We start from the raw sequence: 19,600 nt of genomic DNA on the forward strand, positions 1-19,600 counted from the left end.
TCACTAATACTGTGAGAAAACAGAACCCAGTGAGTCAATAGAAACAGTAGATAACCAGACTCAGACCCACAAACACTTCACGTAATGGAGTTATCAGCTACAGAATACAAGATGTATATATTTAATAAATTTAGAAAAATGCAATAATATTTCAAAACTATAAGAGTAAGAGGCCATCAACAATGGCCAGGCATTCTCCAAGTGAAAAATACGATAACCAAAATTTAGAACTCCAAGGACAGTGACATCTGCTTCTGACAGTATGGAATGTTACACATTTTTGGAGGACTTCTTCCTGTAAAACAACAAGATCCAGCATAGAACATAATTTTGTATTATTGGGCTTCTAGAAAATCAAGGAAATCCCTGAGACCAGCACATTTTAAAAAGGCACCAACCATGAGGGGAAACCAGAACCATGTGCAGTGAGCACATATGAATGTGGGTTCCCAATTGTATTGGAAACTCAATACATCAGCAGCTGGCACTGCAGATCAGAAAGGGGAAAAACGGAGTTTTCAATAAATGTGCTCAGGCAACTGGTTACCCATATGGAAAATAACACAATTGGACCTTAGCCTCTCAACTGAGGCCACAGGCTTGAGTATGGGGCTTTCACTTGCACGGTCTCCCCCCAGGCCCTAAGGGGGCCTAGAGAAGTGAGATGCTGTAGCCACATTGGTGAAGAAAATTGTCCCTTCCTATTTAACTACCTCTGCACAACACTTCTCTTTGTATAAACTGTCACTGGAGCAGCTGTGAGCATTTTGGGGGAGGGAGGGACAGAAATTAATTTGGAGGTTCACTGCATGTGAGTTGAGTTGAGTATTATTATGTGGTTTGCAGTCACTGTCTGTTCCCTTAAGTTATTGCCAGATTCTGTTTCAGTAAAGAATAACTTCCAGAAATACTTTTGCTGTCCACTATGTGGGCCTAACTAGACATGACCTATAGGTGCCGATTGGAGGTTGTATCACAGATTGTGTTCTATAGGTTGTATCACAGACTGTGTCCTGTGGCCCCTGGTACCAGAAATATGTGGAGAGGTAACAATGTATGTGATGTATGGAGCCAGAAGCCAGTCTACGGAAAATTCTTCCAGTCATAAAATATTTCAAAAGTTCTCCTCTATCAGACATACATGAAATAATGTAATGTTTACAATGATAACTATACACTTTTGATGTTGTATAATTTAACTAGAATTCCTGTATTTGATTGGCACAAACCTGTAATACCACCACAAACAGCAAATATTTCTATACGTGAAGTCTCATGTTCCATGATTCCCAATCTATTGAATCACATATTTAGTGGGTCTGACGCACCTCACTCTGACAATCTGATGGTTTCAAACAAAAAATGCCCAAAATTATCACCATTGCAATGAAATGGTTTGAAGAAACAAGTGTTCCAGTGACAAATCTAAAAAATATTTATGAATAGAACTTGGAATGTGGTATCAGTATGAGTAATTTGATAATAATTGGTTTGCTTTTGGTATGCTTTAAATTCAAATTAATTTTGTTTTTCATAAGTATTGACTATACAAATATTCAAATATAATGAGGAAGAAGTATTCTAGGGAATGTCAAAAACATAAAAAAAAGATTTTAATGGCTTCAAGTTTTAAAATATCAAATACTATCCTTTTATATAACAATGGGAACCAAAATCTCTGAGAGTCAATGTCATTAAGACCAAGAAAAGAATTAAAATAGCCAAGGATATAGATGATAATAATGAAATAGAAGAGACAATGAAAATTATGAGAATTAGTGCCCTCCCAAACATGAAATAAAGATGAGAAGATGAAAATAATATAAAGAAAAATACAGTTTATATGATCAATACAACATACATGAAGGTTTGCAGCAGCTTCAATTTGACAAATGTCGTGACTTGGACAAGCACCATGATCTTTCAGTTTTGTTCTGTTCAGATGGATAATTGTTTTACTCAATACCATTTAATGAGGGTTTTATTTAAAAAAATGCAAAATAGCAATCCCATTAATATTTATAGAAAATCAAATCATACAATAAACAAAAGAGCTTCTCAAACAGTCATTTTTAAAAAACAAACAAGTTTTTAAATGGTCAAGCCACTTTAAGATCTCATTTGGACTATTGGCAAGAGTAAAGGATAGCTTTTACTGTTTTGTCAACTCTTAACATGACATACGAGTTTGTTCATACCAGATGGATGTTCAGACTGCATGAATTTATTAAGATCCCCAAAATGCACTCAAAGCATAAGAAGTCTATGACATATGAAGCAATTTATTGAAGAATATGCAGCCAAAAATGTAGGAAAAGAAATATTACAGAAGTGGGTCAGGCAGTTCATTAATAAAAACATTATGCTATTTTTCTGGATTTTGTGATGTTTTTGCTAGCTTTTTACAATTTTGCACTGCTGTAAATTTTTCTCATTCTTAACAAACATTCCCTTTTCTACATAATTTATTATTTTTCTTAAAAAGGACTCCCAACTTATATACGTCTCATGCGCCACAAGACCTAGATCCATCTCTGCTGAGCTGGAACATAAAGCCGATGTGCCCATGCGTAGTCTTACCTCACGTTCACCAGCAGCATCAATTCTGACTAGAGGGGCATTGTTTCTAGGTGATCATGCCCGTGCTGCATCAGTTTTTACATATTTTGAATATTAAACGTGACCTCACCCTACAGACAACAAAAGTATCAGTTGCTAAAAATAAAGTTTTAAATGTGGAAAGCAAAACTTCAAAACTTTTTTGTGACCTCTGTTTTCCAGGTGAGTCTGGCCATTAGGGATGTGAGGCAATAGATCAAAAGGAGGAAGAAAATCAGGTCTATGAAGGGCTAGAATTAGGATGAGGTGAGTGAGGCCTTGCTCTCTGAAATTTACTTCTCTACATTCTACCTAGTCATGCCTTCTGGAACTCAGTTCAGATGCAAACTACATTTCCTCACTCACTTTTCCATATATCTTAACCTTTCTGTTATATTTTCTGTCCATTTGTCTCTCTAGTGCATTTGAGAGAATTTCTTCAGTTCCTTAATTCCCTCTTTTTCACTTGTATGTCTAAGCTACCATTAACCTGTCCATTGGATCTTCATTTTTAATTGTTGTTATATAATACACATTGAAGGAAGGTCTGAGACACAAGAAACAATACTGTATTGTATATACAAAAATGTGCGATGTTAAAAGTTCTTATAAAAAAATAATAAATAATGAGGACAGGAAGAAACTTTTAGAGGAGATGGATATGTTTATGGCATAGATTGTGGTAATGGTTTCATGGGTATATACTTATCTTCAAACTCATCAAGTTGTACATGTTAAATATGTACAGATTTTTATTTGTTTATTGGGGTGACAATTATTAGTGAAATTACATAGATTTCAGGTGTACAATTCTGCATTACATCATCTACAAATCCCATCGTGCACTCACCACCCAGAGTCAGTTCTTCCATCACCATATATTTGATCCCCCTTACCCTCATCTCCCTCCCCCCAAACCCCTTACCTTCTGGTAACCACTAAACTATTGTCTGTGTCTATGAATTTTTGTGTCTCATTTGTTTGTCTTGTTCTTTTGTTGTTTTTGGTTTATATACCACATATCAGTGAAATCATAAAAACAGTGAAAAAAAAGCAGTGAGTCTGCTTTTTCTGTCTGACTTATTTCGCTTAGAATTATACTCTCAAGATCCATCCATGTTATCACAAATGTTCCTATATCATCTTTTCTTACTGTCGAATAGTATTCCATTGTGTATATACACCACAACTTCTTTATCCATTCATCTAACCAAGGACATTTTGGTTGTTTTCATGTCTTGGCCACCGTAAACAAAGCTGCAATGAACATTGGAGCACACGTGTCTTTATATATAAATGTTTTCAAATTTTTTGGGTAGATACCCAGGAGAGGGATTGCTGGGTCATATAGTAAAACTATTCGTAATTTTTTGAGGAACCTCCACACTGCCTTCCATAATGGCTGCACCAGTCTGCATTCCCACCAACAGTGTATGAGGGTTCCTTTTTCTCCACAGCCTCTCCAACACTTGTTACTATTTGTCTTGTTGATGATAGCCATTCTGACTGGGGTGAGGTGATATCTCATTGTGGTTTTTGTTTGCATTTCTCTGATGATTAGTGATGTTGAGCATTTTTTCATATGTCTATTTGCCATTTGTAAGTCCTCTTTGGAGAAATGTCTCTTCAGGTCCTCTGCCCATTTTTCAATTGGGTTGTTTGTTTTTTTGTTGTTGAGTTCCATGAGTTCCTTGTATATTTTGGATATTAGCCCCTTATCGCAGGCACTGTTTGCAAAAATCTTCTCCCATTCAGTTGGTTGCCTCTTTATTTTGTCGATGGTTTCTTTTGCTGTGCAGAAGCTTTTAATTTCATATAGTCCCATTCGTTTATTTTACTTTTACTTCCATTGCCTTTGGAGTCAAGTTCCTAAAATGCTCTTTGAACCCAAGGTCCATAAGTTTAGTTCCTATATTTTCTTCTATGCAGTTTATTGTGTCAGGTCTTATGCTTAAGTCTTTGATCCATTTTGAATTAATTTTGGTACATGGTGACAGATAGCAGTCCACTTTCATGGTTTTGCACGTGGCTATCCAATTCTCCCAGCACTATTTATTGAAGAGGCTGTCATTTCTCCATTGTACATTTTTACCTTCTTTGTCAAAAATTGTCTGTACACATTTATGGGATTTTATTTCTGGGTTCTCAACTCTGCTCCATTGGTCTATGTGTCTGTTTTTCTGCCAATACCATGCTGTTTTGATTATTGTAGCCCTGTAGTAAAAGCTAAAGTCAGGCAGTGTGATACCTCCAGCATTATTCTTTTTTCTTAAGATTGCTTTGGCTATTTGGGGTCTTTTGTTTTTCCAAACAAATCTGATGATTTTTTGTTCCATTTCTTTAAAAAATGCCATTGGGATTTTGATGGGGATTGCATTAAATCTGTATATTGCCATTTTAATATATGGCCATTTTAATTATGTTGATTCTTCCAATCAATGAGCAGGGAATGTCTTTCCATTACTTTGTGTCTTCTTCAATTTCTTTCAAAAATGTCTTATTGTTTTCAGCATATAGGTCCTTCACATCCTTGGTTAAGTTTATTCCTAGGTATTTTATTCTTTTTGCTGCAATTGCAAAGGGAATTGTTTTTTGTATTTTTTTTTTGTTGTTGTCTCAGAAGAATTGTTTTCTTCTGACATTTCATTGTTAGTATATAGGAATGCAATAGACTTTTGTATGTTGATTTTGTAGCCAGCAACTTGACTCTATTCGTTGATTGTTTCTAACAGCTTTTTGGTGGAGTCTTTAGGGTTTTCCACATATAGTATCATGTCATCTGCAAAGAGTGATAATTGAACTTCTTCATTCCCAATTTGGATGCCTTTTATTTCTTTCTCTTGCCTGATTGCTCTGTCAAGGACTTCCAACACTATGTTGAAAAGCAGAGGTGATAGGGGACAGCCCTGTCATGTTTCTGTACATAGAGCAAAGGGCTTCAGTTTTTCACCATTAATTATGAGATTAGCTGAGGGCTTGTTATATACGGCCTTTATTATGTTAAGGTATTTTCCTTCTATACCTATTTTATTGTTTTGATCATAAATGAATGTTGTATCTTGTCAAATGCTTTTTCTGCATCAATTGATATAATCATATGATTTTTGTCCTTTATTTGGTTTATGTGATGTATCACATTGATGGATTTGCAGATGTTGAACCATCCTTGTGCCCCGGGAATGAACCCCACTTGGTCGTGATGAATAATCTTTTTAATGCATTGTTGTATTCGATTTGCTAGAATTTTGTTTAGGATTTTTGCATCGGTATTCATCAGAGATATTGGTCTGTAGTTTTCTTTTTTTGTGTTGTCCTTACCAGGTTTTGGTATCAGGGTAATGTTAGCCTCATAAAATGAGTTACGGAGTACTGTCTCTTCTTCAATTTTTTGGAAGAGTTTGAGCAGGATTGATATTAGATCCTCTTTGAAGATTTGGTAGAATTTGCTAGTGAAGCCATCTGGTCCCTGACTTTTTCTTTTGGAAAGGTTTTGGATGACTGATTCAATTTCGTTACTGGTGATCGGTCTGTTTAGATTTTCTAGTTCTTCATGGTTCAGCCTTGGAAGGCTATATGTTTCTAAGAACTTGTCCATTTCTTCCAGGTTATTGAATTTGGTGGCATATAGTCCTTCATAGTATTCTTGCATGATCCTTTGTACTTCTGTGGTGTACGTGATAACTTCCCCTTTTTCATTTCTGATTTTGTTAATTAGTGTCTTCTCTCTTTTTATCTTAGTGAGTTTAGCCAAGGGTTTGTCGATTTTGTTAATCTTTTCAAAGAACTAGCTCTTTGTCACATTAATATTTTCTATTGTCTTTTTGTTCTCTATTTCATTTAGTTCTGCTCTGATTTTTGTTATTTCCTTTCTTCTGCTGATGTTGGGTTTCACTTGTTCTTCTTTTTCTAGTTTTTTAAGGTGTAACATGAGGTTATTTATTTGGGATTTTTCTTGTTTCTTGAGATAGGCCTGTAATGATATAAATTTCCCTCTTAAAACTGCTTTCACTGCATCCCACAAATTTTGGTAGGATGTATTTTCGTTGTCATTTGTTTCTATGTATCTTTTGATTTCTCCCCTAATTTTTTCTTTGACCCAGTCGTTCTTTAAAAGTATGCTGATAATCTTCATGTATTTGTGTTTTTTCCTGCTCTCTTTTCGCAGTTGATATCCAATTTCAAAGCCTTGTGATCAGAGAATATGTTTGGTATGATTTCAATCTTCTTAAATTTGCTGAGGCTGATTTTATGTCCCAATATATGGTCTATCCTTGAGAATGTTCCATGTACACTCGAAAAGAATGTATAGTCTGATGTTTTAGGATGAAGTGATCTATATATGTCAATTATGTCCATTTCATCTAATGTATCATTTAGGGCTGCTATTTCGTTATTTATTTTCTGTTTGGATGATCTATCCATAGCTGTCAATGATGTATTTAAGTCCCCTAGTATAATTGTGTTTTTGTCAATTTCTCCCTTTAGTTTTGTTAGTAGTTGCTTGGTATATTTTGGTGCTCCCTGATTGGGGGCATAAATATTGATGACTGTTACGTCTTCTTGTTGTATAGTCCCCTTTACCAATATGAAATGTCCATCTTTGTCTCTTGTTATCTCTTTATCCTAAAGTCTGTTTCATCTGATATCATTATGGCTACACCTGATTTTCTCTGGGTACCATTTGCTTGGAGTGTCAATTTCCACCCTTTCACTTTGAGTCTATGCTTGTCCTTGTAGCTGAGATGTGTCTCTTGGAGACAGCATATGGTTGGGTTTAGTTTTTTGATCCAATCTGCTACTCTGTGCCTTTTTATTGGTGAGTTCAGTCCATTTACATTTAGGGTGATTATTGATACGTGAGGATTTCCTGTCATTCTATCTTCAGTTTTCTGGTAAAGCTGTGTCTCCATTGGTTCTTTGCCTTTTTGTTGTTGTCTATTATTTCTGTGTAGTGGTATTCTACAATGTTTCCCTCTGTTTTTTCTTTTATTACAGTATATATTTCAGTTCTGGATTTTTATTGAGTGGTTACCCTTAAGTTTATGTAAAAGAAAGTTTGATATTTAGAGTATTCCATTTTCTTCAGCACCCTTACTTTCTCCATTCCCATATTCTGGTTCAGGCCTTTACTCTCCCCCTTTTTATGTTTCGGTTGCCACAAATTGTCCCTGTTAATGGTGGTCGAATAGCCTTTTTTTCTCTTTCACACACACAGTAGTGCTATGTTTTCTCTGCACTATTCCAGCTTCTCACACAATGGGGGGATTCCCTGGGAAACGGGCTTCTCCTCTGTTAACAGTTCGCCTGGATTATAGGGTACCACGTCCCTGTGAGGATGCGGAGAGTTTTTGAAGTTCCAAAGCTCTTTCTGCACCAGAGTCAGAGCCCACAGGTTTCAGCAGTTCTGTTTACTCCTGCAGGGATCCGCCCAGATAGGTGGGGCTAGGGGCGGGGTGAGTTGTGAGAGGTGGCCCAAAGCAATGGCAGTGACCACCACCACAGCTGGTCCTGCTTCCACAGCTCCCTCCCCTTTGCCGGAACTAGTTGGGCTTCAAATCTGTGTCTGCGGTCTACAGTTCTCAGAACAGCAAATATTCTGTCCTTTGATCTGACACTGCTACTTTATCGCTTCTAGCACCGGGCAGGTGGGGGCGGGGCGAGCTCTGGGAGGGTAGGGAGGGGGCGGCTAGTCTCAGTGCCTAAGTCTTCCGTTCTCTGCTCGGCAGTGAGGGCTTAAACCACCATTTTCAGCCTTCTTCCCTCAGTCTTTGCTCCGAGGTCTCTGCCGTGAGCATTGGGTTCAAATGTGTTATATGCTGCCCCCTCAGCCCTGTGGGCCGTAAGCGGAGCCCTAGCAGTCCGAGTCCTTCCCTCTCCCACAGAGGCGGTAGTTCCGGGATCAGCGGGCTCTGAGCACTGAGCTAGGTCTGTGTCCTGCACCCGCGCGGCTCCATCCCTGCACTTCTCCCTTCCCTCCTCCCCCGCTCACGCAATTCGCCCACCTGGAGGGGAATTCAGTAGTGGGCCTCTTCGTCTTGCCTGTCTGCTGTGCAGGGAGTCCTTTGTGGAGTTATTGTTGTTCAATTAGTTGTAAATTCTAGGGGAGCTTTACAGAGGCTCACCTCACGCCGCCATTTTGATCCATGTACAGCTTTTTTATTGCCGATCATCCCTTATCAAAGTGGCTGTTTTTAAAAATTCTGAGCCAGAATAATGGTAATAATAATGAATAATTTAGTAACAAAGAAATGTTGTACATAGAAATTTAAAAGTTAAGTTGTGGAATATATATATGTAATATTATATATATATAAAATTTAATTTGAGGATGGTGTAATCAGAATTAGTGTTCAGTAGGAGGATACTAACTTCAATCTTTATTAATAAGAGTTTAGTTTAATTAAACATTATGTTCAATATGTATCAGTGTGCAGGGCTTACACTGTAGAACGGTGACTAATGAGGGGGCAAGAGTAGAAGATCAAAGCAACCTTTGTGCCACTTGCCACACCCAGACTAGAGAATATGAGAATGGAAAATTATGGACTTATCTGAATCACTCATGTACAAAGATGCACAAATTCTAAACAATCCACCAGAAGAAAGATAATACAATATGACAAAGTTGGGTTCACTCCATGCCTGAAAGAATAATTTAACAGTAGAAAAGCTCATAACTCTATTTAAAAAAATTAAATAATCATTTCAATAGATATGGAAATTCAGCATCTATTTATGATGAATGCATAGCAATATGAAAATTGAAAGGAACTACTTTATTCTGATGAAGGATATTTGCAAAAAAATTGTACAAGAAATATTATTCTTATTGGTGAAACATTAAAAGCATTACTTTTAAGATCAACAATGAGATAAACATGCCCTCCTTCATCATCATTTTTATTTAACATTCTATTGGAGATCCTAGTCAGTGAAATAACAACAACAATAACAACAACAGAAGAGGCAATCCATAAGAATTGCAAAGGAAGAAACTGAATTCTTAGTTGGCAGTTAATTTGTTCCAGCATATTGAATATATTGTTGAATTGTCTCTTGGCTTTCCTACTGCCATTGAGAAGTCAACTGTCATCTTAACTGCTGTGTATTTGAAGGTAATCTATATATTTTTTCTGCTTTTTAAAGAATTTTGCTTTATCTTTGGTGTTCTTCAGTTTAACTATGATGCATTTTTTCTGCATAAAAATCCAATTAACTTTTGTAACTCACATATTCATTATAATAGTGTGTATGTGTCACCATTGATTTGGTTACCTACGTGGAAAACAGGGAAATATATAAAATAATGCTACTCAGAGCAGCACAACAACACAACAAGAATAAAATAATTTTCCCAGGTTACTTGACTCCTAGAAAATGGTGGAACCATAATTCAAATATAGACAGAATGTTCCCTAGCAACTAACCACTACTCTGCCTTGAGTCAAAAAAAGAGAAACACCAGTGTCTGATACCAGATGAAAAAAGTTATAAAACAAGGTAAAACAAGATACCATTTCATACCTACTAGATTGTCAAAACTTAAAAGAGTGACAATAGCAGGTATTGGTGAAGCTATGAATTGACAAGAACTCTTAAACACTGATGCCAAAATGTAAATTGTTGCGACCATCTGGAAAGCAATATTTTAATACCCAGTAAAGTTGAAGCAATAAAGTAATTTTGTCTCTGGCTATATACCAGAGAGACATCCCAGTGGGTACAAAAGGAGAAATATACAAGAATGCTCAAAGCAATACTGCTATTATTAGCCAAACCAAAAAATGGAAAACACCTAAATATCCATTAATTAAAGAATAAATACATGCTCTGGTTATATAATGAAGCAAAGTTTCTTGCTTTTGTAACAGCTTCATTGAAGTTTAATTTAAATACCATAAATTTCAGCCATTCTAAGTGTACAATTCAATGATTTTTAGCAAAATCTACAGAGTTGTGCAACATCATCACAATCCAATTTTAGAACATTTCCATTACCCTAAGAAAGATCCCTCACGCCCGTGTACAGTTAATCCCATCTTCCTCACCCCACCTCCAAGCAACCACTAATTTACTTTCTTTATATAGGTCTGCCTTTTCTAGATATTTCATATAAATGAAATTATAAAATTTGTAGTCTTTGGTATCTGGCTTCTTTCACTAAGCATCATGTTTTTGAAGCACATCCATACTGTAGCATGTACGAGTATCAGTACTCAGTTTTTATTATTGCTAAAGTAGTATTCTAATGCAGGGATAGAACATTCCCTTCTTGGCTATTATGAATAATGCTGCTAATAATTGCACATACAAGCCTTTGTAGGGATGTATATTTTCATTTCTCTTGGGTGCCCAGGAGGGCATCTAACCTTACTTGTGCCAAGGGCCTCTTTGGTTGTCTGGTGAAACCTATGGACCTCTTCTCAGAATAATAATTTATTTTATTTTATTTATTTTTTTATTATTTTCAGGTGTACATAACAATGTAATAGTTAAACATTTATATCCCTCACAAAATGATAGCCCTCCTCTCCCAATCTACTACCCCTCTGACATTGTACATAGCTGTTACAATTCATTGACTCTATTCCCTATGCTGTACTCCACATCCTGTGACCACATATATATTAAATTATAGTTGACATTCAATATTATTCAGCTTCAGCTTCAGTGTACAGTGCAGTGGTCAGGCATCTACACCATCCATGAAGTGGTCTCCCTAATGAGACAAGTGCCCATCTGACACCCACAAAATCCTTACAACACTTTTGATTATATTGCCCAAACTGTCCTTCATGTCCCCGTGGCAATATTGTGGTTACCAATTTGTGCTTTCCAATCCCCTCAGCTTCTCCCTCATCCCCACCCTACTCCCATCTAGAAACTACCAGCCCTTTCTCTTTATCTCTGAGACTATCTCTGCCCACCCTACTCATTTATTCTGTTCTTTAGATTCCACATATGAGATCATATGGTATTTGTCTTAGTCTGACTTATTTCACTTAGCATGATGTTCTCTAGGTCCATCTATATTGTTACAAATGGTAAGATTTCATTCTTTATGGCCAAGTAATACTCCATTGTATAAATGTACCATAGTTTCTTAATCCAGTGGTCTACCGATGGGCATTTCAGTTGTTTCCATGTCTTGGCTGTTGTGAATAGAGCTGCAATAATTATAGGGGTACATATATTTTTTCGAATTAGCATTTTGGGTTTCTCTGGATAGATACCTCCTGAGAGTGGAATTGTTGGGTCACAAGATAGTTCCATTTACTCAGGATAATATTTTTTTTAATTTAGTGCCTTTAAATAAAATATACAAATAAATAAATTATATTAAAATATGGTTGTTATCAACATACTAAAAAAGTTATGGTAATATATGTGTTTTTATTAACCCATTAAATAATTAGATATAGTAGCAAGATAAGCAATTAACAATTTCAAAGTATAATAATTAATGAGCCTTGTCCATATTTCAAGATCTCTGTATTAACCATAATGTGATATGGAAATATCAGTGATTTCTATTGGTGATAAAGTCACATATTACTATGGTAGGTTGCCTACTTTATAATTGAAGGAAATGCTAAATTTTAGTTCAAGGTAGTGAAAATTCTATTTCATAGATTTCCCCCATGTTCTGCTGGGTTCTCAACCTCTTAAGAACTTGAAATGTAGTATTACACAGTAGTGAAAATGAATGAAGGCAAGTTACTCATTTCAACAAGAATGAATCTTACAAACATAATGTTTAACTTAAATAGCAAGTTGCAGGAGAAAATATACACTATTGAACCACTTGTATAAAGCTTAGTTACCTGCTAAATAACACTATTTGCTGTTTAGGCATTCATACAGATAGGGTAAAATATGAAAAATGCATGGGAATGATAGACAACCAATTCAGAGTGGTAATTACCTCTAGGAGGGAAGGATAGAGATTTGTGCAAGAAGAGTGTAAGGGGACTTCAACGTACTTATAATAATATATTTCTTAGACTGATACACAGATGTTGGTTATATTATTTTATGTGTTTATATTTTGTTTCCAATGTATACATTTCCATATGTATGAAATATTTCCATAGGTATGAAATATTTCATAATAAACTTTTAAAAGAATGAATTAACTCTTTTTAAAACATATAATTAAAGAAAAATTATAGCCTCTACTTAAATATAAATTACAATATTCAAAATATTAATGTCCTAAATAATAACTAAAATACTATGCTATGCTCAAAATTATGAAACTAAAAAATGGAAAGTGAAAATATTATAACATTTTTTTTCTCACATATTATTCCTAATTGAGAATTCATCTAATTTTTAAGTTTTAAAAAAAATTTTTCAATTACAGTTGACATACAATGTTGTATTAGTTTCAGGTGCACAACACAGTGATTAGACATTTATACAACTTATGAAGTAATCACCCCAATAAATCTCTCTTTAGTTTTGAAAACCAGCTTTAAAATGCTTTCAGAGATGTTTAATATTTATTCTCTTTATATTTTCTTTTACTTTTTATTATTTGAACTCTCTGGACTTTCCCCAGACACCTCTTCCAGACAACTTTTTTATTTCATTACATTATTATTGGAGTTAATAGAATCTTCTGGGTGTAAGCAATGGAAACCCCAGTCAAATTAGTTAAATCCAAAAATAGCTATTTATTGGTTGAAATAACTGAAACATCCAAAAAAAGTTCTAACTTTGGGCATAGCTTAAATAATGCTGCCAGGACTTAAATAATACTGCACTCACTATCTCTCCATCTCTCAGCTCTGCTCTTTCCTGCAGTGGGATCCAGGCAGCCCTCTCAACATGGTAACCCTTGACAAGTCCACACACACTTTATCATTATAAGAGTCAGTCTCATGGGATTGTCTTAGAGTCATGTGCCAACCCCTGAGCCAGTCACTGTGACGGAAATACTGATTGGCCCAGTCTGGGACAGGTCTCCTAGAGCCTCGACTGAGTCAGTGAAGAGTCAGGTCTTCTGAAACCACAAGGACTATGAGGGAGAAAGAGGTGGTTCCCCAAAAGCAAATGTACCAAAAGAAGGCAAAGTGATTGGTAAGCAGAATAAACAACAAATGTCCACTGCATCAACTGAAGAGTGAAATATTCTCCCATTGTCTAGCAGTGGAGGTTCATCCTGGTGTCATGTAGTTCTTCGGTAATTATAGGATGTCTGACAATATGAATACATTCTTCCGCTAATGATGAGTGATGAGTGTTGATCAGGGCCAGTTTTTAGAAGTAGCATTCATGATAAGGTGATATTAACTTGATCAATAAAAGTCTGGACCATTGTAAAATAGAGGCCAGGACTCCCACGTTCTATAAAACTTAATAATATTAATGGCGTTTCCTATTCAGGTCTTTAGTTTGCTACTTCTATGATGAAGTCCTACACGAATAATATATAATTCTGTAAATCTTTCCAGTAAAGTTAAATAAAAAAGAAGGATTTGTTTAATACTGTTGGATTCAATGCTGTGTGCTGATGTAATGGGAAAATTATTCGGGAACATTTCATTCTTAAGAAAATACTGCCCACATAATAGACACCTTGATATACCTGGGCTTATAAAAAGCTGGAATCCATGCTTTCTGAACACATGACCTTGTTGATAATTTTCACCACACACACACACAAATTTATCTTGGAATTCTACAGTTGCTATTAGAGGTGCTCAAAAAGTAAGTTCTCTGAAACGGGCAAGGGTACAATTGTAGATGAAATCTACCCTCTTTCTTTCCACAACATTCAAGGAAATTTTCTGAGGAGGTTCTCTATGTATAAATATTCCTCTCATTGAACTAGGTAGCCAGTGTTTTCCTTATGAGGGATAAACTGAAGGGGATTAATAAATATTGATTTATTCAATATTGTTCACCTACAGTATGCCACGTGCCAGGCTAAACCCTGGGGATAAAAAAGTGAACCGGGACAGTCTAAACTCTCAAGGAGTTTGTAGTTTGACGGAGGAAACACTCAGACAAGTAATTATAATATCGTGTGATAAATATTTTCATCATATACACGTGGTACCTTGTACTGAGGATCAGCAAGAAAAACAATGGAATGGAATGGCAGAGGTGTTGGAAATGCTTCCGTGGGGAATAAATGTCTTAGGGGAGACTTGGGCTAAGTTCTAAGGAACAAGTAAGAATTATCCAGGTACAAGAGGTGAGGTGGGGTGGGAATGGAAAGAGTAACCCAAGCAGAGTAAATAGAGAAATGAGCAAATGTAGTGGATTCAGCTCATTAAAAATAGGCTAAATGAAGGATGTATGGACCTGAAGACGTGAGCATTTCCTGGTAGGCCCTGAGAAGGGTACCTACTAAAAACTATGTGTCAAGTGCCCACTGAGCTCTTATTCATATAATTGCAATTAATTTAGGTTTATGAACATTTTAACAGGTTGATGTTCTTGGGGGTGGTTACAGGAGAAACATTAGTCATTTACATTTTCATGTCAATTAGTTTAATCTGTTTGCTGCCCTAACATTTGGTCTAGATCAGAGGTCAGCAAACTTTTTGTGTAAAGAGCCAGATGCTAAATATTTTTGGCTTTCAAGCCATGCAGTTTCTGTTACAACTACTCAACTCCGCAGCTGGATCGTGAGAGCAGCCACAGGCAATAGGTGCACCAGTGGAAGCAGCTGTGTCCCAACAGAACTTGATGAACAAAATCAAGACACCTTGATTCTCCGAGATCTCTGTACAGGTACTAGAGCTCTGAGATAGACTAAGGGCTTTGCATTCCAAAAACAATGCCCCTTCCTAGGCATGCTGACCCCAACGACAAATCTTGAACTCTTAATATCTGCCTGGACAGACAACCCTACCCCCTCATTTTCTCTTAAATGGCCATCCCTTGGAGGCCATATAAGTTGCTTCTCTGGAAAATGGTGCTGAAGAGAGAAGGGAAACCCTGCCCATCTTTCCTTGATTCATCCCATCCGTCCAGAAGAGGCAGGAGGTAGGAATCCTATACAACTAAGTGGCTTCTCTCATTCCAGGGGTTAGCCCCCTGTTCAGTTTATACTGTAAAGCATCAGACTTCCTCCCTTCCTCTTCGGCCTGGCCTGTGCATGGCACAAAGCTGTTCTTGGAAATAATTTTGTCTGCGTGCAGGTGACAGGGAACATTGCATTCCAATTCTGAATTTATTTCTCCCCCCTCACATCCACCCCCGAATGTAGTAAATCATAGTTAGGGTTTAAGCCTAAACATAAAAGCCTATTTAACACATTACATAGCTAAATTATAGCATTATTCCACTGCTAAAAGCTCTGTCATGTTTAGTAAACGTGTGGGTCTTGGACCATGAAACTCACTCTGAAAGGCATAAAAAAAAGAAACTAGGAATACCAAGCCTTTTTGGGAGGAGAAAAAAGAATAAAACTGGCTACCTTTAATAATTTATTTTTCTCATTCTTTATCCTCATTTGAATTTGAGAAAATACTTAAGGCTTAGAGGGAACTTGTTCATGCCAAACAATTTATCTCTATGAATTCCTTTTTTGTGCATTTCACAAGTCAGAGACACAAAATAATGCCACCATTACTTGCCAGTTGCATGAACTTTGATCTCGGATGGGTCATGGGTCAGTTTCAAACAAAGCACTAAATGTGAAAGGATAAGCAACTTCCATGCCTATGATATTACGAGATTTTATTTTTCACATAGTGAACACAATGGCATATTTTTGTCTTTATTTTTCAGTTAATGACTATGATGTGGATATTGCTCCAAGTCAGGGACAGGTCTGACCATAGTGTTGAAGAGATAAACTTTTCAGCATCACACATTCCAATACAATATATCGTATTACCTAATCATTTAATGGATGTTTCATTGTTCATTACTATTACAGGATTTAATAAGAGAAAAGCCATTGATAAAATTTGCCTTATCACTGAAAATCTGACATTTTAAGAGTTATAAAACTAGTCACGTTTAAGACATGGTTCCCCAAAGCTACTGCTGAAGCTGCAGGTTCTAATGCAAAAAGTATTTGAAAGCCTTAACTTAGCCCCATTCTCTATCATTTATATAATTCATACAGGAAGTGCTAAATATCACACGTTATATTACAAATGTGAGTTAAGGTGTTTACAACAAAACTAATGCGTCAGTATTAAGATATGTAAATGAATTTGGACCCATGACTAAAAGTGCTCAAATCCAGTTGGTTTTGTAAATAATCAAGTGGTACAAATGGTGTGACAGTAGCATTGGATTGGGGGATTATAACCAACCATCTCCCACACAATCCCTACTCTTTTTGCATGCACTGCTAGCCCTCCATGGTTCTGATTGTTCTAGAGGGCTTGTGAGGTTTGTTTTATGAGAACCCACAAACCTAAAAATCCAATAAATAGTTCTGACCTAATTTAATGTCTCCTAGCTGTTAGTTATATGCTAATTTTTAAGAAACAATAGTTATGATTATTTTTAAAAAATTATTTTAGTACTTTGTGAAGCTATATATATAAAATAGTTTGGCCAAACTGAAGCCTTTAAAATTATGACTATTATTATTTTGCACTAGTATGTGAAGCATAAACAGCAAACATCTGCAACCATGTCTAAACAATGATGAGTTTTATAACTCTTAAAAGTAGGTTTCTCGCTCCTTGCCGCCTTGCGCTCGCGCCCTCTGCCCGCACCTGCACCGCCGCACAGGCTCCAGCCGCCGCTGCTGTGTGAATCAGCATCAAAACACTCTTGAGACTTCGACATGGTGTCCTCCAAGAAGGTTACCCTCTCGGTGCTCAGCCGGGAGCAGTCGGAAGGGGTTGGAGCATGGGTACGCAGAAGCATTGGCAGACCCGAGTTAAAAAATCTGGATCCATTTTTACTGTTCGATGAATTTAAAGGTGGTAGACCAGGCGGATTTCCTGATCACCCACATCGAGGTTTTGAAACAGTATCTTACCTCTTGGAAGGGGGCAGCATGGCCCATGAAGACTTCTGTGGACACTTTGATCAATTGAACCCAGGAGACCTGCAGTGGACGACCGCGGGCCGGGGCATTCTGCATGCCGAGATGCCATGCTCAGAGGAGCCAGCCCATGGCCTGCAACTGTGGGTTAATTTGAGGAGCTCAGAGAAGATGGTGGAGCCTCAGTACCAGGAACTGAAAAGTAAAGAAATCCCTAAACCCGCTAAGGACGGTGTGACAGTTGCTGTCATTTCTGGAGAAGCCCTGGGTATAAAGTCCAAGATTTACACTCGCACACCAACCTTATATTTGGATTTCAAATTGGACCAAGGAGCAAAACATTCCCAGCCTGTTCCTAAAGGGTGGACAAGCTTCATTTATACCATATCTGGAAATGTGTACATCAGGCCTGATGAAGCACAACAAAAAATGGAACCTCATCACACAGCAGTGCTGGGGGAAGGTGACAGTGTCCAGGTGGAGAACAAAGATCCTGAGAGAAGCCATTTTGTCCTGATTGCTGGGGAGCCATTAAGAGAACCAGTTGTCCAACATGGTCCATTTGTGATGAACACCAATGAAGAGATTTCTCAGGCCATTCTTGATTTCAGAAATGCAAAAAATGGGTTTGAAAGAGCCAAAACCTGGAAATCAAAGATTGGAAACTAGTGAAGAGCACGAGAGCAGGTCTTGATGCTTTCTAGAATTTTGCCGCTTGTGGCATCCATTGTTCAACGCATTCAATTTCCAAAGCTGACTTAACTGGTGCTTCTGAAGAATTCCACACTAAAGTCATAGCATGGTTTCTATAGCAATGTACAGTGAGATAAATTCCTGGCACATGCAAATAAACCTAATTGTTGCTTCTTTAAAAAAAAAAAAAAGTAGATTTCTCAGTTACAGGACAAATTTTGTTATTTTATTAAATTCTTTATAATAAGATAAAATTATTTGTGACATTGTTCCTCCTTTCTAGTAAAACTCCTTTTTAGTTCACCAAATTACTGCCTGCAAGATGGGTTTACAACTTTTTAATTTACTTGTAAATGTTTGTTCTAGATAAACTTTATCTGAAATGTTTTTGAAATATTGATGATCACAAAATCTCCTTCCATTTTATAACAGTTTGTAACTTAATTTAAGGTACACACAATAATATAAACCCCTAGCTGCTTGCCTTTTCAGTTAAGGTAGAATTCAAATCAAAGGTATCAGACAATTTAGAATTGTTTTCTCTGTTCAGTATGATTAACTTTATACGTTTGGGTTGCCACAGGCTGAGAAAGCTGGCAAAAAGATTACATTTTATGCTCTTATACTGTTTAGCTCCAAGATATTGCCCTGAAATACTCCCAGAGTTAAAATAGCCATTTGTTTGAGATTGAACACCATATGTGTTGTCTGTAATAGAAGGACTGATTTCCTAACTTTCCTTTACTTTCATGAAAATACAGTCTAGCCACCCTGCTTTATTTTGCAGAAGCCCTTCCAGTGGGCGAGCCATGGTTCTTCCGAGAATTATTTAAAGTGTCCGAGAGAAAGAGAGGATTTTCTCCAAGAATGGGCATCTTAGAGGCGACACATGAGGTGAGGTCAGGAATGCTTCCCCATCAGAAGGCCCAGAGACCAGGCACCCCACAGGGAGGATGGCGTGCCTCTCTGTCTAAAGGATCCACGTTCTCTGACCTGGGTGGACACGCTGACCCATACACAGGGTGACAGAGGCTGGTGAGTTATTGGGATTGAGCAGCTTTGCTTGCTGACACTAAAACCCTAAACTTTGTATGTCAATACACAGCACTTTCTGGGGACTCAGTAATGGGCTTCCACCACAGCCCTCCTCTCTGCCTCTGTTAATCATTGAACTCTCTTCTTCTCAATTTGAGAATGAGTCATGGCTTTAACTCTAGGACAGCCTGATAAAGGTCCAGCATCAATGACCTGCCCTGGGATTTCCAGGTCAAAGGAAAAGGAAAAAAGAAGGGAAAATGACAACAACTGCCAACTTAACAGAGGCCCTGAGGGAAGTGT

The 19,600-nt window shown here is 37.0% G+C and overlaps 1 protein-coding gene across 1 annotated transcript; it reads left to right on the plus strand.

The window, feature by feature from the left end:
- Positions 1–17,337: 17,337 nt before the first annotated feature.
- On the plus strand, positions 17,338–18,291 carry LOC308510303 (pirin-like). Its single transcript, XM_081079486.1, has one exon. It carries the CDS (start codon positions 17,366–17,368, stop codon positions 18,236–18,238), a length of 873 nt encoding a protein of 290 aa, XP_080935612.1. The 5' UTR covers positions 17,338–17,365; the 3' UTR covers positions 18,239–18,291.
- The last annotated feature ends 1,309 nt before the right edge of the window (positions 18,292–19,600 follow it).

This window comes from Rhinolophus hipposideros (genome assembly GCF_964194185.1).
Source record: "Rhinolophus hipposideros genome assembly, chromosome: 18".
In the NCBI taxonomy this organism is placed as follows: domain Eukaryota; kingdom Metazoa; phylum Chordata; class Mammalia; order Chiroptera; family Rhinolophidae; genus Rhinolophus; species Rhinolophus hipposideros.